Source organism: Schistocerca serialis, chromosome 4 (genome assembly GCF_023864345.2).
Source record: "Schistocerca serialis cubense isolate TAMUIC-IGC-003099 chromosome 4, iqSchSeri2.2, whole genome shotgun sequence".
Classification (NCBI taxonomy): domain Eukaryota; kingdom Metazoa; phylum Arthropoda; class Insecta; order Orthoptera; family Acrididae; genus Schistocerca; species Schistocerca serialis.
In genome coordinates, this window is record NC_064641.1 from 754,543,128 (window position 1) to 754,569,278 (window position 26,151).

Sequence of the window (26,151 nt, forward strand, 5' to 3'; positions counted from 1 at the left end):
GACAGCAGAGATTATGTTCTCCCTTCTCTGCAGTAATCTATTATGATAAAGTCCCCTCTCCTTCTTCCTTAAGTGACCAATGAAATGAACTATCTTCAAAAATAATGATGTAATGGCTTGCGCAGTGAACAGTAACAACAAAAAATATAAGGGACCATGTACAGCTAAAATGTACCACTAGACCCAGAAGAAGGCCACTGCAACTGTTGCTGAAATGTTGGTTTTTCTCCAGCAGCAGTTGTTTTATACATTATGACACGGCACCATATCCAGAAAACTTTTATGTCAACTGACTCTGGCCACAGAAGCCTATGCAGTTATATGTTTTATAATGTTGTTGAATGTATTATTTAATGGAGTAGTATGAGTTACGGTTTATCTTTTATGTTCCAATAAAGTTAATTATCTAGTCCCTCAACGCTATGAACGAAAAGAGAAGAAACAATCATGCACACAATATACAGTTTATTGAGTATGCAAGCAGAAATGTGGATGCAAGTACATGGAAATCAGTGTGTTTGTGAATAATGTGGTTGGCAGAGGTGTTACTACGTTCCTCACATGTTTAAAAACTTCAAACCTTCTATGAGTTTAGAAATCTTCATGTAACACTTCCGGCATCTTATTTGCACTTTTTTGTTTCTGTTATATTTTTATTGTGTAACTGTCAGGCAGTGGGTTTTTGTATTTCCTGATATTGGACCATGAGATTGTTGTAATCATTTCTGGCTGCCAGAGAATGTTTAATGGATATTGCACCTGATTTCTTGTATAGCAGCACCAGTTCAATCGAGAAATACAAATTATTGCACAGTACTGCAAGAAATCTACAGCAAATAGATCTGCAAGATGCCAATACTGTGATCAAGGTTAAACTGTTAATATGTCCCCAGCCCAAAATTGCATTTACACACCACTTTTCTCTAAAGTATGTGTTTCATCAACAGACCACATGTAACTGTGGTTCCAATACAAAAACACCATCCAAAGATAGGCTGTACTAAACAGAGTGGAGTTTTTGGCCACCGGCAGACGTGCATTATCAGCCATCAGGCCCTGAAGTGTCCGTCAGTATACTCCCATCAGTCAACATGTAAACAGTTAACTCAGAATAATATCACTTAAGTAGGAGTTAGCAGATGAACAGATATGTAAAACATCCAGGTGGATTAAAATAGTCTGCCGACTGAGGAGTTGAATCGAGAAATTTGCCTTTTACGGGCAATGCTCTTAATGTATGAGCTTTCTATGTAAGATATCAACTGTTCTCGTAGCCTAAATTGTGTTCTGAAAGCCAGAAGAGATTCTGTTAAGCAAGCCTGTTAGAAGAGGGATAATGGCAGAATTGAAGCTTTGTGGACAGGTCACATGTTGTACATAAGGGACTCGGACAGTAAGAGTACTGCCTATAAAAGACAAGGTTCGGGATTCAATTTCTGATACAGCAGACAGTTTTAATACAACAGGGAGTATCCAAACTGTTCTCACATGAAAAGAACTGTTCAAAACTGTTCAAATAATAGAAATTTATGAGACAGTATCATATCACACACTTTGAAGATTACAGTTACATGAGTATGTGTGGAACAGCAATGAAACCGCTATGGGATCAGCTGCCTGTCTCGTATAACAGACAACACGGATATTTGAGACTGTAGCAATGAGCTTAAATTGTCATTTTCAATGTGTTCTTTATCTCATCTAATTTTGATCCTAAAGGTTTTGGACACACTGATTGGATATCCAAATCATACGATGAAAAGTTGGACATCCAGATTTGAATTCTTCTCCTAGAACTAATCTTCAAATGCCACTTCAGTTTCATATAAATGTGGTTACTACAATACACAATGGTTCATACGTAAAAACAAGTCATACATATATAAATATACAAATAAATGATATACGACAAATATATAAACATGTTCCTTCATTACAAGAGAGTACACACACACACACACACACACACACACACGACAGGAAGCATCTACTACTCATCGACAACATAACCATTGGAACGGTACAAAGAGACAGATTAATTTAGAAACTCTGTCAATCCGCAAGCTTTCTGGGCATCTGACAATTCACTCGTTAGGACAGGGAACATATAAAAAAGATAAGAATTTAAATGTAAATTCTAAAGAAAAGGAAAATTTATTTCATACCAGATGGTATATAAGTTACAGGAAATGATTAACAAAGATGCAGGCTTTCATGGTCTGTGTTTTTGGTGATATTTGTTTTATTGGTATTAGGCCATGATCCAAGACATGTTTACCTGCCTAATGTTTGTCTTCCAGTACTGGAGATATCATCAGAGGATACAAAACTTACAAAGCAGTTACAATGCCTAAGAAGCTCACCAAGCTGAACTGGTTATCTGTATCCATGCAACGCAACAGACAGTTTGTGATATCATCAGAGTGTCACCAAAGGTTGTAGAGTCATGCTGACAAGTTGTGCAAGTTGAGGAGCTTTATTTGTTACTAAGACCCACAGCTTGTCTAATTTCAGTCTCTATTCTTTTCTCTTAAAGTTGTTTTTGTGCTTTTGAATATGTATGGTCTCTCTGTACAAAAGAAGCATTAACACCTGCCTTAACAAGCAAAAGAGAAATTTTCTGGGCAACACAGATAAATGGACAGAAGCAGATCATTCACTGAGACCACGGAACCACCAAATTTGCTTCTCTGATACAAAGGTTTTATCATAATTACTATGATAGAATGTACAGAGGGGTTATAGAAATTTGACAACATAAAAATAACTTGACCAGAAAGAAGAAGGATGGAAATTAGCAAACTCGTGGGCCCATTAGTACTATATAAATTCCATAACAGACGTCAGTGCAATTCTGTGATCTTTGACAACAGTCTACTGACATCACGTACTGATCGTTGAGTGTATAAATACAAACAGTTTTGCTTACTGAGCTAGTTTGAAATTATAACTGCTTTATAAATTGTTGCAGCCTCTGATAATGTCTCCAGGATCAGAAGACAAAATGGCAGAGGAATATGCCTTGGACCACAGCCTAACGCTCGTAAAATAAATAACAATGAATTGATAGCCAACATTTAAATTCCGAAGTAACATTATTATTATGCAGTTAGTATACAGTAACAAGACACTATGACAAAAGCATCTTTTGATGAAACCTGCCTCTCTCATGATTATATGGTGAGTGAAGTTCATAACAGAGGCAGACTGCTTGAAGATGAAGACATACATGCTCATCTGTGTAAGGAACATGTTATGTGAAGAAAAGAATATTAGAAGTTATGTGTGCAGTAACAATCAGGGTGAATTCACAGATTGAGAATTGCATACCAGAAATTACTCAGAAAATACTCAAAGATAAAAATTCGGATTTTTTTTTCAGAATGACATTACTCAGTACAGTCTAGAGCCTAGAGTCTGAGTGAGTATTTGGTTAAGTACCAGCTTAAAGGTACTGGAGTTTCCCACCTACAAACCAGATCCTATTTCATACAAATGTCCACACTTCCCACAAAAGAAATGACAGGCTATGAAGGATGGAGGTTCTTCATAAGTACCTGCTTAAGAGGGCACTGTGAGATGTGTGCCAAGTTGCCTACAGAGGTTCTGGAAAGTTGAGTCAATTACTAATTGATGCCCAAAGAGAAAGATAGAAACTTTTGAAAGTTTAAAAAAAAAAGCCATATTATAAACCTACATTAATGACATTTATTCACAGAAGAAATGTTTTTAACTGAGGGAGAACAGGCCAAAAGACCTGACAATGAGAATGTTTTTAATCATTGTAAAATCTATTTTGCTTGTAAATAAGTAATAAAAGAAATTTGCAGGCATAATTTTCTAGGATCATATTCTGTTACTCACATCACACATATCTATCTCAAAGAGATGTGATTCAAAACATGCAATAATAATTATATTTATCTCTACCTTTAAAATGAAACCATCTTCTGGCTGTAAAAGAAGATCTGCTGCAGCCTGTTTGACACTACGTTCAAAATCAACATCTCTCTTTCGAGGTACATCCAAAGCAGGAAACAGATCACCAATGAGACCCATGAACACTGGCACATCATCAGTTACCACCTACAATAAAATATAAAACTCCATTTACTGCTTCTAGCCGTAAGCATCTTGTGATCCTAGAGATCCAATTGAATAACATTATACATAAGAAACATGTCTAATAAGTTAGATAATTTTTCATTCAGCTACCAAACAAATCAAATTTTGAGGAAAAAATTTTGATCACAAATTTAAATTTATTTTCTTTTCTTTTCAATGCTACATCCACTTTTCAGACATTTATCTCAATTTTTATGTGAAATGTAATTTAGTACTTCTGATTTTTGAAAGAAAGTATGAAGAAATTTTGGAAAATTACTATCCTGGAAGAACTTAGGTTGAGAAAAAAACTATTAATCTACTTCATTTAGCTTACGTTCATATACATATTATTTACAGTTGCTTTATTATGGGGTTTTTCATAAGCCAATGAATATTTACTAATCAGCATCGGAGTCTTGTGACTGGATAAAATATCTCAGAATGTTACAAACGCTCATTATGGGATTTTTGTATGTGTAAACTGGTTTCAGTTGACATAAAAGGCATTAATTTAACATAAACAATAAAGTTAATTAAGTTATACATAGAATGCATGCTTTCACAGCCTGTATTTGCAATATTGCTGGGCGTTAGACTTTGGTCCAATTTGTTAATTTTAGCACTGATTTTACGTTAATTTATTATTAACACATGGTTTATCTGATGGTTGTCTGCCTCTGTATCTCAATAGTCAGCTTGTCTGGCTGCTGTGCACAGGAACTGGATTTGCTTCCCTGTACTGCCAGGGATTTTTCCTTGGTGGGAAGAGTGGAAGGTGCTGCACTAAGCCTTACAATGCCAACTGAGAAGCTCCAAGGTCAAGAAAGCCAATAACTGCTGGGAGAGCAGTGTCCTGACCCCATGACCCTCCATACTGCATTCAATAATATTACTGGTGGAAGATGGCACAGTGGTTGGTCAGTTCAGATTGGTCCATCAGGGCCAGAATGTGGAGCTTTTGTTTTTTTTTTATGTTTAGGGCCTTTTTGAAGAATGACTGCTGTAAGAAACTATGACCTTGTGCTTCATTTACACTCGAATATCAGACACAAAAGCCATTACTGGGCACAGCTCATTCACACAAAGAAGTTGGTAAGTAGATAGTGTAAAATAAACAATGATCTTGGTAGATGCAATGAATGAAACTTTTTTGATGTGAAAATGTTATTCTGCCTTTGAATTAGCCTACAGTCTCACGTAGTCATTACATTTAGGTTGATGGATGGCATGGATAATTTTCATGTATTAGTATCGGTTACCGGGATAAAATCAGATGAGTTGAATCATCGACAGGTGCTTGCACCCACCCACCCACTGACCTACCCGCTCACCCACCCACCAACACACACACACACACACACACACACACACACACACAAACAAACAAACAAACTTGCAAAGATTTCACAGCAATCCTCTCCCAAGCTGGTTTACAGAAACACACCTATGTCCCTACATGTTACAAGTGGCTTGGCTTCTGATGGGGTAGGATAAGCCTGTGACAGGACTGGAATAGGAAATGCTGGCGGAGTGGATTGGGCAAGTCTTGTATCTACGTTTTCCACAGGGATATGATCATTGAGGCAAGGGGTTGAGATTGGGAATAGGATAGGGGTGGACTAAGATTATGTGTAGGTTGGGTGGCTGACATAACACTACTTTAGTAGGTGTGGGAAGGATCTTCGGTAGGATTTCTCTTGTTCCAGGGCTTGATGCTGGATAATCAAAGCCGTTACTAATAGTATGGTTCAAATGGCTCCAAGCACTATGGAACTTAACATCTGAGGTCATAAGTCCCCTAGACTTAGAACTACTTAAACCTAACTAACCTAAGGACATCACACACATCCATGCCCGAGGCAGGATTCAAACCTATGACCTTAGCAGCAGCACTGTTCCGAACTGAAGCACTTAGAACCGCTTGGCCACAGCGGCCGGCTACTAATGGTATGGTTCAGTTGCTTCAGTCCAGGTTGAAGTTTGGTATCAAGGGAGGCACACCTTTGTAGCTGATTCTCGTGGGCAGGGGGAGGATTGAGGATGTGTGAGGATATGGCAAGGGAACTTTGCCTGCAGTGTAGGTTCAGGTGTTAGTGCTTGTCTCTGAAGGCCTTCACAAGACCTTCAGTATACTGCGCATGACAGCTCTTACTGATGCAGATAAGTTGTCCACAGGTGACCAGGTTGTGTGAGAGGGATTTTTTGGTGTGGAGGGGACGGCAGCTGCCAAAATGCAGATACTTCACAACCTGGGATATCTGGGTCCTTCTCTCTACCACCAACTTCAGGAACTACACAGACGTGAGTTATCTTTGCAACATGTCCTTCAGTTCCTTAAGTGTCCTGGTCTCAATCTCCGGTAACACAGTGTCCCCAAATTCTCTATCCATCAGCCTCCCCTTCTTCTTTCCTACCACCCCCTCCCAAATCGGATCCGAGTTCATCGTCAGAGTGTGCCACACTCCACCAGCTCTGACACCTGTCCACCACATGCCTATTACCTGCACCTGCCACTCCTCCATCACAAATTCCTAGACAGCATACAGGCTGCCTACCCTTGAGGTGATAGCCACCCACCCTAAACCACTTTTCCTGCCTCCTACTTCTCTCTCCCTCCACCTATCCCATGGGACATAACCATCACTCCAACCTAATCCACCTAACGAACTGCCTTATGCATCAATCTGATGTCGTGTAGGGATGCGCAAGAGCGTGCACCCTTTTGTGTGTGTGTGTGGGGGGGGGGGGGGGGGGGGGGGGAGGGGTGGGGGGGGGGGGGCGTTCTGCATGTATTTGTACTCTAACTCAAGAAAGAATTCCTCCAAAAGCTAGAAAGTTTTCTTTCTATTTCATGTGTGCCTGTCGATAACACGTTTATTCATTTCTGGAGATTGGTCTCCTTTACTCCTAAAGTATCTACATTCTACCAGAACTTTCCTACTATAATTAGTGGGATAAAAGTTTTTAAAACATCAGGAAAGTGTTACCTATTTAACATTGTTGTGAGGTACTGTCAGGTAATGATGAAAAATTCAGTTAGTGGATTACTGAGAATTGTGAAAAGATTCTGAACATGAGTATGATATCTGATGATCTCATTTGAAAAACTGGTGGTGAACATAAAAGTGATATCTCACACTTCGTTGCCATAACAGACAAGCCCTAAATTGATGATTTTTAAAACATACAACAAGAACACTGAGGGAAGATTAAGTTTATAGAGATTTTTCTGAAAAACAGAAAAAAGAGTGAGGAAAAAAGTTTGTCTGAGGAAGCTGAAGAGAAGGGTTTTAACTTGACAGCTGGCTGGAGTGGCCGTGCGGTTCTAGGCACTACCGTCTGGAACCGAGCGACCGCTACGGTCACAGGTTCGAATCCTGCCTCGGGCATGGATGTGTGTGCTGTCCTTAGGTTAGTTAGGTTTAGTTAGTTCTAAGTTCTAGGCGACTGATGACCTCAGAAGTTAAGTCGCATAGTGCTCAGAGCCATTTGAACCATTTGTTAACTTGACAAGCAAATTAAAGAAGACAAGTGATACAGGATTATTTGAAAAAAACCTGTGAACACTGAAAAATATAGTTACAGCATTGGTTAATGTGGATAAAACCTGGTTTTGGAGGTCAAGGATGTATTCTGAAAATCTGGAATTAAACTTTACATGCAATGGCCATTCACTTTTAATTTTTCAACATCAATGTTACATATCTTGGACAAGTGTCTTTTACAAAATGCCATTTCTACTTGTGGGCTTTGCCATCACATGTGCAAAGAATGCATACTCCTTTGGGGTTGCAGACCTTTGTACACAACACACACAGCTGAGATGGGCAGCAGCAGCCCATTTGTACTCACAACACATGTACAATGGGTAGGACTACTGGTCACAGCTCTATGAACGAAGTCCAAACCAAAGCAGCCATTACTAAATCATTGTGTGTGTTTGTCAGGTCTATTTTGATCTTAGTAACCTATATCTAAAATTGCTGATTTTGGATTATACATACTATTTTGTACTGTCGATGCTAACATCCAGGAAGTTTCTACATCCAGATCATTAAATTAGTATTTACATTAGAAATAACTGTAATTACATATTTTAACTCTAAAAACAAAAACCAAGGCAACAGCTCTCACAGTGCCATCCTTGTAACAACTGTGAGAGCAAAAGTATAATTTTAATGATAAAGCAGCCTTAACATGGAATCAAATGACAGGAATGGAAACAAATAGGAAGGAGTGTTTATCTTATGTAAATGAGCAAATCTACAGAAAATGAGATTTTAATGGCCTTTTAATGACTACGTCATTATAGAGAGAGCAAGCTCAGCCTGGAGAAAGATGGGGAGGACCTATCTTGCGATTTGTTTATTAATTCAGGAAAACTGTGGAAAACCTCAATCTGGATGGACAGACATGAATGTGAAGACATCCAGTACTAAATTTTGTGTCAAGTATCCCACTCAGTGGAACACCCCACTTAGTGAATGGGTAGATGGATGCTGTGGAAAAATTGTATGGAATTTGGGCTTAAACAGCCACAAGAATAGAATGACTAATGAGATAATGGTAACAATCCAGAAAATGTGCTCTGGTTACATGCCTGAAATGCATCATGAAGTGTAATATATTCATAAATTTAATGTCAATAAAGAAAAAAATTATCATTTAACTAATCATTAACCAAAGAAGAAGCTCTATAGTAGATTCACAGACAATAACTATACCAATCTTGATAAATTTGGGGGCTGTAAGAAGATAGTTACCTTCTTCAAAGTTAAAAGTAATGACAAATCAAAAAGAAAGTATGTAAATAAGCTTCAATAACAAGAAATTGGGAGCAGTTTTCCTAACAAGACAGACTCAATTTTCACTCGAAAGAATATTGGGTGGAAATAAGTGCAAAAGACTCAAAAGTTATTAGAACAAAATTTTATCCAATGAAAATGCCTGATGTCATGGCTGACTGTGCTATTACACAGCATTACAATAAGAAGGTTAAAGAAGATGTCTTATTTCCCATTACAATATCTTGAATACAGTATCTGTAGAATTTATTGTTCATACTCTTAACTAAAAATGTTATGGAATGAAACACTGTAGGGATAAGTTTAAGACCTAGGCAACTTTGCATTTTATGAAGAGGACATAAAATTAACTACAACATCTGGGGAAACAGTCCAACTACATCTAGAAGACAGAAAGAAAGTAGGAGATAATAATTACAGCAATCAATAAAGGGTGAATACAAGAAAATCTGGATTAAAAACTGGCCAAGATTGAGAAAAAGTACAAGCACTCAGTTGTCTGAAACAAAGACACACTTTTGGATAGACAAAGAAGGCATTAGAAAACCTTTTTATCAAGTGCAGGTACAAAGAAGCCTTTTTGAAGGAAGCAGGAACTATTCAAGAGTTCGATGTTAATTTAAAACTGACAAATGATATCCTCCCAGAAATCTTAGCCTATTCCTACAGGTCTAGAAGAAGCTGTCACAGCAAAACTGAAAGGGATGCTAGAACAAGGACTAGAATCAAAACATCTGATAGTGCTTACAACACATACCAGTAAATAGCAAAGAAAACAGATGGAGGAATATGTATCATAAAATATGAATACACGCTCAATCAGGTGGAGACCGAAAGATATTGACCAATTGGGAAAAACAGCAACAATTTATTGTTTTTATTTTAATTATTTATATTTCTTTCTTTACTGTGGAATTATCATCCCAAAAAATAGTTTATCAGAGACAGCCACAGAAGGAATATTCTCCCTCTAAAATAATGGGGAAGATTATCAAAAATGGCAATCACCTCATGGGATGAACATTAGAGATTGTTGGAAGAGCTTGTAAGAAGACTAAAGAACAAAAGGTACCAACACACATCATATTTTACCTTGGAACAGATCAGATTTCTGATGTTGCCTGATGGGTATATGTGGGACAAGGCTTGATACACAAGAATAAAAGCAATGGAGAAATTAAGGAATGCGTGGAATCACAAAAGTGATAACAATTAAACTCATATTTGGGTCTGGTCAGGTTCTACTGGAAATTCTTCAAAGGACAGTGTTTAACAAACCGGCTCTAATAGATTTGTTAAAATACAAGCAGTAAGTGATATGGGATAAATTTAGATACTTATCTATTCAAGGAAATTGTGGAATAAAGCCACATTAAAGACATATGTGGTTCATCATCTACAACTCAATTAAGAATTTGAATTAGCAACTGATGCTTCATATTATAGTGAACGATGTGAACAGTTTCAGTTTAAGCCAAATGACAAAGATCCAGATCATTAGTATTTGGCAATCACATCATGGGAAGGGGCAAATTGGATTACAAGCCCCCAGAAAAAGAAGCACTGTGGAGTTGCAAACCACATTGATATCTGTTAATGAACTGAAACATCATCAGTGTACCAATTATCAAGTACTTACCTTTTTAATAGAGAGGAACTTAGTTCATTATTAGCTTATGGAGGCCTGTGTCATAGTTGCAAGAATTGTTACTGAAGATAATATGCAAGAGATCAGGTCATTATGAACAGGCTGTCTTGTCCTGTTAACCTTTAAGTAGGACTGGTAAGGAAGAGTATGAAGTGCTAAGGGCTGAAGCTGAGGTTTATTTATTAAGAAAAGGTGAACACAACACAGAGGTAAGTCAACGAGCTCAAAAAATTATAAGGACCCAACGTAATGACTCTCATTTTAATAATGTTACTGAGATGGGGGAATTGGCTGCTGAACAAAATTAACACTGGCAGGTATTTCTCCATGAATCATAAAGAAGTACCACTGAAAACAAAGAACAGTGGTGACTTTACATTTCTCACTGTCTTGTGAAAAGATTAGTCTGGTGGATATATGAATGATATGGACTTTTTGGGACTACAAAATGCATATGGTATTTGAGCAAGTTTTATTACTTTAGGAATTTAAAAAGTCAGGATAAACCAAGTATAAGAAGCAGCAAATCTTGCCAGAAAGTAAAAACTAGTGTCTGTCCCAAGCAGTATTTAAAGTATTGCAGTAACTTATACAAAAAGGATTACGGGATTTAGTGGAAACTGAACTGAACTTACATGCAGTGAAGTATATCTTTGTGGTTCTGGAATGTTATCTGAAATATGTTCAGCCCTATATTTTGAAAATAGTAACTGCACATAATCAGTTTGTCGATTTTCAAATCTTAGCAGAAAATTAATCAACAGTGGACCTCAATTTAGAAATGATAGACATAAGATGGAGTATAGTGGTGAAATATTTGGAAAAAAAATTACTGAGTTGCCTCATTTACCAGAGGATTCATGCCGATCATAGTTCTAAGGGGGCCCACTATGGAAAAACCACTATTAAAAAATGTTTGTGTCCTTCCCAACTACAATGAAGATTGAGGTAAAGAAAGAAAACTAGAGAATGCAAGTTGTAGAGTAAAATCACAAAATGAATAAGTTAAGGAACAAAATTTTGAAATAGGGGAGCTGATTTTAACCCTGGAGTGGGGTACACCTGTCACCCAGCAGTTTTACATTGTGATTATTTTTGTTATGTTTAAAGTTGCAGCGTTCCCATACTCAGTAACTTTCAAATGGGTGCATTGTTGAAGATTTAAAATTTTTATTAATCTGAATAAAATAACTATGTTAGTGATGTCAGATCCAAAGAAAAGAAGAGTGGATGGGTCTTCCGTTCCTGAAGTGTGGATGAGGTGGCTCAAAGATGATGCAGAGAGTAATGAAAATGACGTATTTGATTCTGAAGAATCTGATTCAAATGAAGATGATCAACTAATGGAAAATGATCGTGATACTGAAACTGAACAATCTGCAGATGAATATGATAACAAGAACAGTGAGTAAGTATTTCCTATTATCTTGGGAAGGACAGTAAAACAAAATGGTCTAAGTCTTTTCCTAAAAGAAATGTGAGAACTAGGTCAGAGAATATAACTCATCTACCTGACCCCAAGATGCAAGCATCAGCAATACTTTCTGAAGATAAGTTACTGGATCTTTTCTTAGACAGCAGCATTTAGAAAATTATACTTAAGTGCACATATATTTATGTAATAAATTTGAAAATCAAATTTCAGAGACATAGAAATGCTAAACTCATTGATGAGACTTAAATAAGAGCACTTTTTGGCATACTCTATCTAATAGGAATCCTAAGAAGTTCTAGAAAAAACACTAACATGCTCTGGGATAACTCTAGAGGAAACGACTTAGAATTCCGTTACCTAACTATGGGTGGAACAAGATTTAAATTTCTTCTGAGATATTTACGTTTTGATGATGTAAGGGACAGAAGTCTACTAAAAGAAACTGATAACTTAGCCCCAATTAGAGACATTTTTGAAAATGTTGTTCATAATTTTTCAAAACACTTTATTCCAAGTGAATATTTGACTGTCGATGACAGTTACTTTCTTTTCAGGGAAAATGCCAATTCAGACAGTACCTTCCTAAAAAGCACACCAAATATGCCATTAAGACATTTGATTTGGTAGATGCTAAAACTGTCAATACTTTCAACTGAGAAACTTATTCTGGCACACAGCCAGAGGGTCCTTTCAAGCACAGTAATTCTACAGATGTAGTAAGGAGATTAGTGGAACCTGTCAGTGGGACCCTCTGTAACATTACTGGTGACAGTTGGTTCAGCAGAATACCACTGGCTAAGTACCTACTAGAAGATCAGGGATTGACATACATTGAAGTGCGCCAGAAAAACAAGAAGGAAATCCCCAAGGACTTTTTACCTAATAAGCAAGGACCTCAATATTCTTCTTTGTTTGGCTTCCAAGAGAATTGTGCGATAGTTTCATACTGCCCTAAAGTTAATCAAAATGTTCTCTCGATATCTACATTGCATCATTCTGATACCACTGATAAAGATACAAGAGATTCACTGAAACCAGGAATTGTAACTTTTTACAAAATGACAAAGATTGGAGTTGATTTACTTGATTATCTAATTCAAAAAGATGATGTGCCGCGAAACACTTGTAGGTGGTCTATGGTTGTTTTCTATAATTTATGTAATGTTTCTGCAGTAGACACACTGTCCATATACTGAGCAAATTCTAGAACACGTAAACCATTGAAAAGTACGGAGTTTCTGCAGACGTTGGCCAGGGAAGTGATGAAACCTCACAGATCTACTGTCCCTCAAATTCCCATTGAATTACGGCAGCGTGCACATGTTCTGCTGGGCACAACTTCAACAGTTACACCACAAAACAATCCCAGAGAAGGTCCAAAGGATGTTGCTATGAGTGTGGAAGGCAGAAAGACAAGTAAAAAAGGAGGGTGTGTCTGCCTTATTTGCATACCGTATGTGTTAACTGTCTCTGAAATAAATTATTGAAATATTTTTTTGGATATTTGTGTTTTATTTCAATCCCTATACACATACTAACATAGAAAAAGTAACTACATAACATTTAATAATCATTTCAATGAGTAATTACGAAACACAAATGGGGGACCAGAGTCCCCCACACGCCTATCCCCATAACGATACAACATGCACGTACTGCAGGGTTAAAGAGGGTTCATTACAGAAAATCTCTGGAAGTTGGGAGGTGAACAAGTCCTTCCCTGTTCAAAGGATCCTGTCAGATCAGATCAATACCTCTGATAAAATCAGTAGTTCTTGCAGACTAATGGAGAAAATGGAATTCGTCTATGTGATATAGAGTAAAATATTTCATAACATTGCTTGAATAAGGTAGTAGTAATTCATGAAAGTCAGGATTCATTAGGTCTCTCTAACAAATCATCTGAAGTGACACATAAAGCAGAATGTGAATAACTATTTTTTGTGTAAATAAGTAGATTATAATATTCGGCACGGGAAACTTTCAGGAAACACAGTAGTCAAAAATGACATGCTAAGCAGAAGAGGTTTGTGATTACAGGGGAAAACCTTTAACTTTTTATATGGGGTTGAAAGAATTGTTCCAAAAGGGAAATTAATATGAGCCCATGTGCCTGCAAGTGCTACATGGACTGAACATCTAATGATGAATGCTCAGCAAAGTACCCTAGTTGAAGGTTTTGAAAGGCCAATACTGTGAAGCAAAACTGTGCTTGTTATTGTAGCCACTTGTGGAGTAATGCTGCAGAGAGACGTTTGCTAATGACTTTCTACCTGTCTAGAATGAACTGGGTTATTTCAGAAACTGAAAGTGTAAATATCACTGTTACAAATAAGATCTGATTGTCACATGGTTATGAAGGTGACGGCTTCTCATAAATTTTATTTCTTGAAACTCATTAATTTATCATGTCTGCTATACAATTCAAGGATATTAATGGTCACCAAATAATGGGCATTCAATGATGAAAGGTTACAGGTAAATAAGCTGAGTTATCTAGCATATATTGGAATCAGCAATGCTACTAATGTTCCTTCATCTCAAGCATCACTGAATGAAAATACCACACAACATATTATCAGGACAGTTAATTCCTGATGATGGTGACAGAAGAAGCCACTGAAAGCCTGTGTATGAAAACAAATCTAATGCAGCAAGTAAACCAAGAAACAACTTGCCCAAGAATGTCTCCAAGAAAAACTACATTCTCATAATTACCTATTATGACAGAATGTTCTACCATTGATGGTAATCTAACAGCATCCTCTTCAGTGTAATCTGATATACTCTTCTTGTTTCTTCTCTTTCTACCACTCTTATGGTAACATTCCTGGAAGTTCCTCTATTAATTCATACGTTTGGATCATGTGAACTCTTCGCAGTTTTACTTACACCACATTAAAGTAACTTGGTAGTCACCAAGTATGACAGGTTACACTGGTGTTAAGAACAAGACATCAGATTCTTTCCAATAAGCATTAAGTTCCCACAAACTTCCTTAACTTATCCCTTAATTTTGAGGGTGCAGCATCATAAACTTTATTATTCCTTTACGTAATATCCTCACCTTATATTTTTCAGCCATCTTTAGAGAGAGCAGACAAAAGCTACAGTATTTGTTCTGTCATTTTAAACCACAGGAAATACGAAATAAACTTGTTAGCTGCACCCCTGAAATTTAATGGATGAATTATTTTGCTACAAAAACATAAAGATAGACATAGCTGAACTTAATTTATATCTGTGTTTCTGCTCTGTCAGTCTTACCCTACTTTTGTTAAAACATTTTAGAAGTGTGATATGACACTTTTCTCCTCCTTGTAGGAGTATAGACTATGATAGACATTGCAACAAATTAAAATTGTGTGCTGAACAAGTGGCAGCTGAGAAGGGATGGAGAGCAACAACAGAGATGTTGAAACTTCTGAGTCGGTTCATGAAGCATGCATGGGATGTAATATTAGTAGCCCATTGTCCTCAAAATACATGGATTGGGGCTTAGGTCCCCACTGAGCACACACTGTCACTGTATCACAAATGTTTTCTTCGAAGTCTTTAATTGTCTTCAGTTTACCTCTTTTAATTCTTTTTGCTATCTCTGTATTTTCTATTCCTTGTTTGTTGTTCTTTCTTTGGCCCAACATAGTGTTCATAAACTGTTTTTTCCTCTCTCGTTTCTTGATTCTTCTGGTTTACTTCAAAGTTTATGACCTCTAATCTTAATCATACATTCCTTGTTGCTTCTGATGTGAATCATTTTAACCAGGTACTTTTTATGAACTGAAGTCATGGCTGATTTCACTGTTCTTCTGATAAATGTATCTGTTTCTTAAATATTCCGGAAGATTTTCTCACTTTGTAAATCCCTTAGCTCAGAAAGTATACAAACCATGGGAAAAATCAGTCACATGAAAATATAGTAAATGTCTCCAAGCTATACACAATTTAAAAATATGAAAAAATATATATGTACCATTTATAATTAACATAATAAATCTTAATCAAGCAATGGAAATTCCAGGCTGGAATATCAACGATGTAGGGAAAAATAGATTGCTACTTACCATAAGGTGACATGTTTAGTTGCATGCAGGCACAATTAAAAGACATTTACACACTAGTTTTTTGCCACAGCCTTCACTAGAGAAAGAGAGAGAAACACACCCACAAACTCATTCATTTACCCAAGCAGGCACACTTCATGCACACACGACTGCCATCTCTGGCATCTCGAACCAGAACGCAATTTTGGTCTCAGCTGCCGGAGATGGCAGTCGTGTGTGCATGAGGTGTGCTTGCTTGTGTGAATGAATGTAAGTTTATTTCTCTTTCTTTTTCTAATAAAAGCTGTGGACAAATGCTAATGTGTAAGTGTCTTTTAATTACACTTGTCCACAACTTAATGTAACATCTTTACTGTAAGTAGCAATCTACAATGAATCATAAGTTTGCTGAAAAATGCTGTGAACTAACCTTGGGGATATTGAAGTCTCTGAGGGCTCTCATCAAAACTTCTTCTTCAGGCCTACCAGGATCACCTCTCTGCAACACATACAAAAGTTTGTAAAAGCATCATAGATATACAAATTCAATGAAGGATACTCCACAACACTGTGATAACTACTTGGATTTCAAAACATTATGTTATTATACAAGACAAAAACCAAAGACTCTCAATTCCTTAAATTCACTGACCACACATTACCCCCCCCCCCTCCCCCCCACACACACACAATAAGTAATTGAGGTCCCAGTTCCCATCTATATTTAGATTTTCTGTGTGGTTCTCATGTACAGCACCCATTTGAGATGGTAAAAATCAATCTATGTGTTTGCCCTTATTCTGCATTTTCTGATGCAGCAAGTATCTCAGTGATTTGCTAAGCTGAGATTCCTTCTTTGAATAAAAGTCTGAATTATTATTTCTTGGATCTGATTCTGGATACATTAAAATTCTACTCATTTCAATGACCATAACAGTGGTGATTATTAAACAATCTTCTTCAACAGTTGCAGAGTAGAAGTAGTAACCAATGCAATTCCTGCTTTAATAACAGGGTAATTTCTATCATACTGGGTGGCCCACAGGAAATAGTACATTTTAAACTGCCCCCCTTCTAAGGTGTAGATGTGCTCATGCCATCTATTGCATCTAATTGGACCTACAAAGTATGCCATTCATTTCAGTACAGGACACTGGCCAGTACAAGTGTGTATTGAGGCAGTGGAGGAGTTCTTCTCACTTTCAGAGCATTACCGCTGTCCAACACACGATGTGCCTTGCTAGAGACAGCCATTTTCAGGCCCTAGACAAAAGAAAAATATCAAGGTGGATAAAACAATGATGTGAGACAGGTTCTGCAGCCAATGTGCAGCATAAGAGATCTGAAATTACAGTCTAAACACTGGAAAATATCCCATGAGTTCATGCAGTTATGTAACAAAGCCCACAGTGATCTATCCTCCATTACAGAACATTACAAATCCCTTCTCATCTTTGTGAAGGATTGAGAAACAGGATTTCAAGTTTTGTTCTTATAAACTGCAAGGGGGCTTAACAATTGTGGCTGGGAGAAAAAGTGAGTAGGTGCATTTTCTACATAACATTATTCGACAGACTTGACCAGGATAATGCTTTTCTGGCAAATCTTGTGATATGTGATGTGGCAAAATTTCGTCTGGATTGGTTTGTCAATAAACAAAACTTTTATATTAGTTGGACACAAACCAGGCAAAAGGTCATCATCTGTTGTGCTACTGGATAATCCATTAGCATAGCTGGACCATATTTTTTGGAAGACAAGAATGGCTGACCATTCACAGCTGCGTGGACACTACATTCTAAATGCAATACAGTTTCAGCAAGCCCATAATTCAATGACTACACTGAGGTACTGCTTTCATATAGATTGCTCTCACCATTCAGTAATGTCCTATGATTGGTGATGTTACCCATTCTTTGAACCCATGGTTTTTCCGAGGGGTCATCTCAACAACAAAGTTTCTTCACAGCAATTTTACAATACTGATCAGAAGAAAGCTACAATCTAGAAAGAGATAGAGGGAATTTCTCAAGAAATGATTGAGAACTTGATGAGGAGCTTCAGTGAAAGTCTTCAGCAATGCACTTCAAATGATGGTAGCCATTTGTATGATGTGATTTTTTAGAAACAGAACAGTGTTTGGCATTTCAGTATTGTTACTGTGTGTACAACAGTTATCTATAAATTATATTGTTGTCAACAATCCTAAACCCTACAATAATCTAGTAAAAATGTAATAAATCCCATGAGCCATCCTGTGTTATCTGAGGTGCATTACTAGAGGCTTCGTGAAACAATCAAACTGCCTATGACTTGCAGTGGTCATCTTATAGGATGTGGTAAGCTGGGCACTCCAGCCTACCAATATTAGGCATAATGGCCAAGTTCCTTGATCTGCTAAATATTATCTATGGATGATGCCTCAATACCATTATCTCATGAGGACTCATATGTCTCAATTTTTACATCTTTGCATGGTGTGGATATAGAACATTCAGTCTATTGCCCCTCATCCTTTTTATCACTAGAACATGTCTTGCATCAGATTCATAGTTAAAAACATGTTTGAAATTTTGCAGTTTAATGTAATGTGAGTAAAAACCGATATGCATAAAAACCAAAGGTGAGCGCTTACATAAGCTCTAAATTCTTGTTATGTTTAATGGTAATAGGAGCAGCACCTGTATTAAAACATTGATTTATCTGTCTGCCACAAAAAAGACAATGTCATTGGCATGTGCATTTTGCTGTCTGTGTAGTTGTGTGTGTGAATGCATGTACTTTTGCTAGAGAAAGAGCAAGAGCTCGAAAGTTAATGTGAATACTGTTTTTTGTCACGTGTTTCTATGTGGAACACATCAGTCAGCTGTGAGTGAGTGGTTGCCTTTCCATTATTGTGCATATCATTCCATCCAGGAATAACTGTTGCACAAAAAAGGCTGTTAAAAACACTAATCATTATAGATAACTTAATATATGAACTCATAAAAACATTGAGGAAGCATAATTTACTTACATACACCAAAAATAACCTACCTTTAGGGAGCCGGCAACAACAAGCACTGATTTAATTGCGCGAAGACCCCAGTCATAGTGATCCTGCTTAGAAAGAAGTTCTTTACATAGAGTGTACAATGTAATAAACTTTCGAGCTAGTACACGGGCATCCTGGAACCCTTCTGCTACAAGCATTATTTCACAGATCAGCTCAAAGTCAGGAACCACCATTGCACAGGGTCTGCAACAAAAAAATCAGAAAATAAATAACAGGTGCTTCAATAAACTCTAACTTTTGTTCACAAGTTTCATACATATAATTTCAGTTAAGAAGAAATTTACATAGCATCATTCTGTAACTCAGTGGCTCAATGACAGAAGGCCCATTCCAACCTATGATCAAAAATAAGTTTCACACACAGCACTCATCCTGACTCTGCCTGCAAACAGTTTACAGAATATCATGACTATGTCTCTTTCTGTTGGTTACAGTTTGTCTTTAAGTACATGATTCCGAAGTTACCACACCTGAGTGTAAAAAGGGCTCACCCCAAACTAGAGCTCTAATTGGCATTGTTGCAGTGGCAAAACATAGCTTGTGTTATTCTGGTAGTGAGTGAAGTACGTCAGATTTACCAAGTGTTCAAGCTAATGTAACTAGTATTACTAGCAGCAGAAACAAATCCTTGCACAACTGCCAGGACATACATTTCTTCCATGTGAAGCAGTAGTTGCTACAGTCGACAAGTTTGAAAGGAGAACACAAGACTTATATATGTTTGAAAAATAAGCTGAATCATAAAGGAGAGTAGGGTAATGAATCCATAGAGACACAGCAGAATGAGTACCAACGTTTTTAAAGACACTGCTAATCTAAATAAAATATTAGTAAAAGGAAATGTGTCACTAGATAAACAGAAAGTGTGCATTGGGCAGATGTCACTGTTTTGATTTGCAGACATGAATGTGCAGCATAAGTGGAATTTTCTTTCAGTGACAGAGAAAATAGCTACTCTGCATGTAGAAAAAGGGAAATATCCTCTCTTCTGTGATGTTATCTTTCCAATGAAACACCCTCAAGGTGCAGGCCAATTAAACAGTCAATCTATCATGAAATTATTTTCATCATTAAATTCATAGCTTCTGTATATTAAGCAATCTACAGAAATTTCAAAAGCAGAATCTGAAAAAAACTTCTAAGTCTAACATTTAGGATGTTGATAAATTAAGCAGTAAAGGTAACAACTCAGCAAACAGCAGATGTACTGCTGGGAGGATAATGATGGGGTCATCAACTTTTAGGAAACATAGACCCCGGAATTCTACAGAGGACAGGTTTGGGTCATGTTATAGAGACCTAAGGAAGGATCGTGAAGCAATGCTGGATGTGAGGAATTCTTTGAAGGCTTATAGGGGGTGATTCTGAGGTAGTGGTGGTGGATCAAGTTGGGATCATAGTCTGAACTATTCAAGATAGGGTTCAATGTCAAGTCTGCTGTTGGAAATGTTTTGGAATTGGGTTGCAAATTAATATTTCCAATTGATATTATGTGTGAAGGAAAGTAAGTCCCTCACCAAAGCAGTACGATCAACTGCAGATTTAGTGCTGAAAGATAAGCGAGCGTCTGCCACTCTTTGGTGTGACATCATAAGCGCGTGACTACGTGTGAGATCGCTCTCTAAGTTTTCATCTATTTTTAGGTTTCAGATATATATTTTAACGGTTTTTGTGATAATATTTACTATATAAGTGACTTATTAGTGGTTTCTTCATTCACCTCTGCCTTTCTTGTGTTGTGACCTGATATTTGTGAGTGTTTTGTATCGAGCAACTTAACCTTTTACCCGTGATTACATTCCGCACTGACCAGTTGCAGCTGTAGCGGCACATCGAAAGCTAAGTACTAATTAATTGTTTGTATATAGTAGTTTATTTAGGAACTTTAGTAGTCTTCAATCGGTGTTCTTGGTGTTTTCCGGTGAAATAACTTCAGAAGAAATTTTTGCAAACTGCTTTCAGTTTCGTTACTGTGTCATTAGACGTTTGATTTTCTTTCTGTGTTAGTATTTTGTTATATTCTCATTTGTTGTTGATTAATACTGTCAATAATAGTAGTTACTTCCCTTGTAGAGCAAGTTTGTGATTATTGTAGTAAGTTTTTAACATCTTCTTATTGTAGTAGTGGAACTTAGACAAAGTTGTTTTCTTGTTTCAATAACTGTAAAATTTTACCATGAGTGAGAAGTGTGGGCTTTGCCGTAGGTTTGTGAGTAGTGGATTGCGGTGTGAGACTTGTTCGAAGTATTTTCACTGGGGGGAATGCAGTGGGGAAGCCAGTGGGCATTCTGGGGAGATCCTCTCTTGGAACTGCAGGTTATGTAGCAAGAGTAAGTTGATAGAGGAGCAGGAGTGTAAGATCTGTGCCCTTCAGGTGCAGCAGGAGGAGCTAGATAGGATGAGGAGGGAGAAGGGGGTTGGGGAATGGGAGCTGGCTGTTGGCAAGAGATCTGCTAGGAGAAGGAGATTTTCAGATAGTTTGGTGTTTGTAGTAGATATGACCAACTGTCAGAGTCTAGTGTAGAGAAGTCTCTAGTAGCTGTAGATGTAGGAAGTATGCAGCAGACCTCAGCAGTTACGGTGGCTAGGACAGTTGCAAAGTCTAAGAGAAAGAAGAAGGTTCTGCTGTTAGGTAGTTCTCATGGTAGAGGTGTAGGCCAGCAGTTGTAGGAGGTTTTGGGGAGTGAGTACCAGGTCACCAGCATTGTGAAGCCTAATGCAGGATTGGCTCAGGTGACTGTTAACATAGGGGGGTTATGTAGGGATTTTACTAAAGAGGATCAGGTAGTGATTGTGGGTGGGGCTGGTAATAGTATTGATAGGGATGGGGAGTATGACATAGATGGTGACCTGGAAAAGATAACCACTCAGACTGGCAACACGAATGTGCATTTCGTGGAACTGTTTCAGCGTCACGATCGGCCTCATCTTAATACAGCCGTCAGGCATAATAACATGAAACTTAGGGGTGTGCTGATGACAGAAGGCATGAGTCACATTTCAGTGGTGTCGGTGGAGTCTATCAGCAGGACGGGTTTCACTAGACATGGCCTCCACCTCAACAGGTATGGAAAGGGGAGGTTGGCACAGCTTATAGGTGACAGCATAGGTGGGGGTGGTGGGATCACTCATGGGAAAATTCCGGTAGTTGTGGGTGTTAGAGCTGTACCTTTTTTAGATTGAAGTCAGCTGATAGGTATTCCTGCTTAAGGGAAGTCTCTCTAACAAAGAAACCACTTTCGACAAAGCTTAGGTATCCGATGAATGAGGGAATTAGTATATTTCATCAAAATATACAAGGTATTAGAGATAAATTTAGTGAACTGCTTATAGATGTTGACTCTGAAATTATTGGTATATCTGAACACTTCTTAAATAAGGAGATAATTCAGAGGCTTCCTTTACCAGGATACAGGTTGGCTGGCAGCTTTTCTAGGAGCTCTTTGCGGTGTGGGGGAGTAGCCATGTATGTGAAAAACGGTATCCCATTTGAGTCAATTAATGTTTCAAAGTACTGCACTGAAAAGGTGTTTGAATGTTGTGCAGGTGTGGTTAAATTTAATGGAGCTAAACTTCTTACTGTTGTTATTTATAGATCCCCAGACTCCGATTTCACAACATTTTTGCTAAAGCTCGAGGAGGTTCTTGGTTCACTTTATAGGAAATACAAAAAGTTAGTTATATGTGGTGACTTAAATATTAATTGTATAAGTGATTGTGCAAGGAAAAGAATGCTGGTAGACCTCTTTAGTTCATATAATCTTATGCAAACCGTATTCTTTCCACTGAGAGTGCAAGGGAACAGTAGAACAACCATAGACAATATTTTTGTTCATTGCTCATTACTAGAAGGGCATTCTGTTAGCAAAAAGGTGAATGGCCTTTCAGATCATGATGCACAAATTTTAAGTCTAAAAGATTTTTGTCCTGCAACACATGTTAAATACAGTTACCAACTTTTTAGGAAAGCTGATCCAGTTGCTGTACAGACTTTTGTAAACCTTATCAAGGAACAAGAGTGGCAAGATGTTTATAGTGCTGATACAGTAGACAATAAATATAATGCTTTCCTCAAGACTTTTCTCGTGCTCTTTGAAAGTTTCTTTCCATTAGAACGTTCAAAACAGGGTACTGGCACAAACAGGCAGCCTGAGTGGCTGACTAAAGGGATAAGAATATCTTGTAGAACAAAGTGGCAATTATATCAAAACGTTAGAAACAGTCACAATTTAAATGCAGCAGCCCATTACAAACAGTATTGTAAGGTGCTTAAAAAATTTATTAGGAAGGCAAAACGTATGTGGTATGCAGATAGAATAGCTTAGTCTCAGGATAAAATTAAAACCATATGGTCAGTCGTAAAGGAAGTGGCTGGTCTGCAGAGACAGGTCGAGGATATAGAATCAGTGCATAGTGGGAATGTCCGTGTTACTGATAAGTCACATATATGTACAGCATTTAATAATCACCTTCTGAATATAGCAGGTGAACTAAATAGAAACCTAGTCCCAACAGGGAATCATATAGCGCTTGTAGTAAAAAGTTTTCTGAGACTGTTACCTGAAATGCTCCTCCATGATACTGACAAGAGGGAGATTGAGTTAATAATTAAATCACTAAAGACCAAGAACTCTCATGGATATGACGGGGTATCTAACAGAATACTGAAGTATTGTTCCATGTATGTTAGCCCAGTACTTAGCCATATCTGTAACTTTTCCTTTAGGAGTGGTCGGTTTCCTGACCGATTAAAGTACTCGGTAGTGAAGCCACTTTATAAAAAGGGAGACAGGGATAATGTTGACAATTATAGACCTATTTCTATGCCATCAGTGTTTGCTAACGTTAATGAGAGGGTTGTATATACAAGGTTACTGGAGCATTTAAATTCACATAATTTGCTGTCAAATGTACAGTTTGGTTTTAGAAATGGCTTAACAACTGAAAATGCTATAGTCTCTTTTCTCTGTGAGGTCTTGGATGGATTAAATAAAAGGTTGTGAACGTTAGGTGTTTTCTTTTATTTAATGAAGGCTTTTGACTGTGTTGACCACAAAATATTACTGCAGAAGTTGGACCAGTATGGAGTAAGGGGAGTAGCTTACAATTGGTTCACCTCTTACTTTAAGAACAGAAAGCAGAAGGTAATTCTCTGCAATTTGAGAGTGGTAGTGATGTTCAGTCCCAATGGGGCACTGTTAAATGGGGCGTTCCCCAAGGGTCGGTGCTGGGGCCACTCCTGTTTCTTATTTATATAAATGATATGCCTTCTAGTATTACAGGTGATTCAAAAATATTTCTGTTTGCTGATGACACCAGCTTGGTAGTGAAGGATCTTGTGTGTAATATTGAAACATTATGAAATAATGTAGTTCATGAAATAAGTTCGTGGCTTGTGGAAAATAATTTGATGCTAAATCACAGAAAGACTCAGTTTTTACAGTTTCTAACTCACAATTCAACAAGAACTGATATTTTAATTAGGCAGAATGGGTATATTATAAGCGAGACGGGACAGTTCAATATCCTAGGCATTCAGATAGATAGTAAGCTGTTGTGGAAAGCCCATGTTCAGGATCTTGTTCAGAAACTAAATGCCGCTTTATTTACCATTAGAACAGTATCTGAAATAAGTGACATTTCAACACGAAAAGTAGTCTACTTCGCATATTTTCATACACTTATGTCATATGGTATTATTTTTTGGGGTAATTCTTCTGATTCAAAAAGGGTATTTTTGGCTAAAAAATGGGCTGTTCAAGATACGTGAGGTGTAAGTTCAAAAACCTTTTGTCGTCCCCTATTTAATAGTCTGGGAATTTTGACATTGCCCTCACAGTATATATTTTCTTTAATGTCGTTTGTTGTTAGCAATATTAGCTTATTCCCAAGAGTTAGCAGCCGTCACTCAGTTAATACTAGGCAGAAATCAAATCTGCATATGGAATGCACTTCCTTGACTCTTGTGCAGAAAGGAGTGCAGTATTCTGCTGCATCCATTTTCAATAAGCTGCCACAAGAACTCAAAAATCTTATCAGTAGCCCAAACACTTTTACGTCCAAACTGAAGAGTTTCCTCATGGCTCACTCCTCCTATTCTGTCGAGGAGCTCCTGGAAGAGCTAAAAAATTAAGTAAATTCCAGTGTTACCTGAATATGTTTCTTATATTTCATTTTATCTGTTTCTACTACCTACAACTGAATATGTTTCTTATATTTCATTTTATCTGTTTCTACAATCGTGTTATAATTTCATGTATTGACTCATTCCATGACCATGGAGACTTCTCTTTAATGTGGTCCCACGGAACAATAAATAAATAAATAAATAAAAGTGAGGCCCTCAGACAATACAGATAATTCAGGAGGGGAGAGTTCTTCAGATGAGAGGTTAAGGACACTACTGTTGGGTCTGGTTCTTGGGATTATGTGTTATTCTTGGTCTGGGAGGCAGTGGTGCAGGTTGTGGTATGTTTAGGAGGTTGGCCAAGCTTGGCTTGTAGGAGAGGAGTAGTGGCTGATGGTGTGGCTGTTTAGGGAGTTGCAGAGGGACAGGAAGGGAAATAGCACTGTTCAGATAATTTAGGAGAAGGTGTGATAGTTTTTTGAGGTGAAGTCTGGCATGTTTCTGAAGTTTGAAGTTGGCTTGGCAGATTACACCATTTGAGGAAACATGAGGGGCAGATAAATGTAGGATTTTGTAAAAGGAGAGAAGTCTGATTGAGTGAAAATTTGCTGATGATGCATACAAATCACAGATTAAATGGGTAAGAGCAAGAGATTACTATATTTGCAACTGTATAAGAGACTGGTGTAGGGTAGGATTGCATGCAGAAAGATGGACTTTCAATGTTCGGCCTTCACGACCCTTCCTCAGGTCCCTACAATATGGCCCTAACCTGTCTCTTGCAGAACTCCAAGATCTTCATTCCCTAAAAGCTGATGACTCCATCATCATCCTCCCAGCAGACAAAGGATCTATCACTATAGTACTTGACTGAAAGGAATATGATAGTAAAGGTCTATGCCAGCTGTCTGACACCTCTACAAACAGCATC

General features: G+C 37.6%; 1 protein-coding gene across 1 annotated transcript in view; it reads right to left on the reverse strand.

Annotated features, from left to right (window-relative positions):
• LOC126474748 (dynein beta chain, ciliary-like) overlaps window positions 1-26,151 on the reverse strand; it is a 734,368-nt gene that overhangs the window by 352,733 nt on the left and 355,484 nt on the right. The window contains exons 37-39 of the mRNA XM_050102225.1: window positions 19,075-19,276; window positions 16,469-16,537; window positions 3,931-4,086 (exon numbers count right to left, since the gene is read on the reverse strand). Coding sequence (XP_049958182.1) covers window positions 3,931-4,086; window positions 16,469-16,537; window positions 19,075-19,276 — 427 coding nt within the window. The remainder of the gene's footprint in view (window positions 1-3,930; window positions 4,087-16,468; window positions 16,538-19,074; window positions 19,277-26,151) is intronic.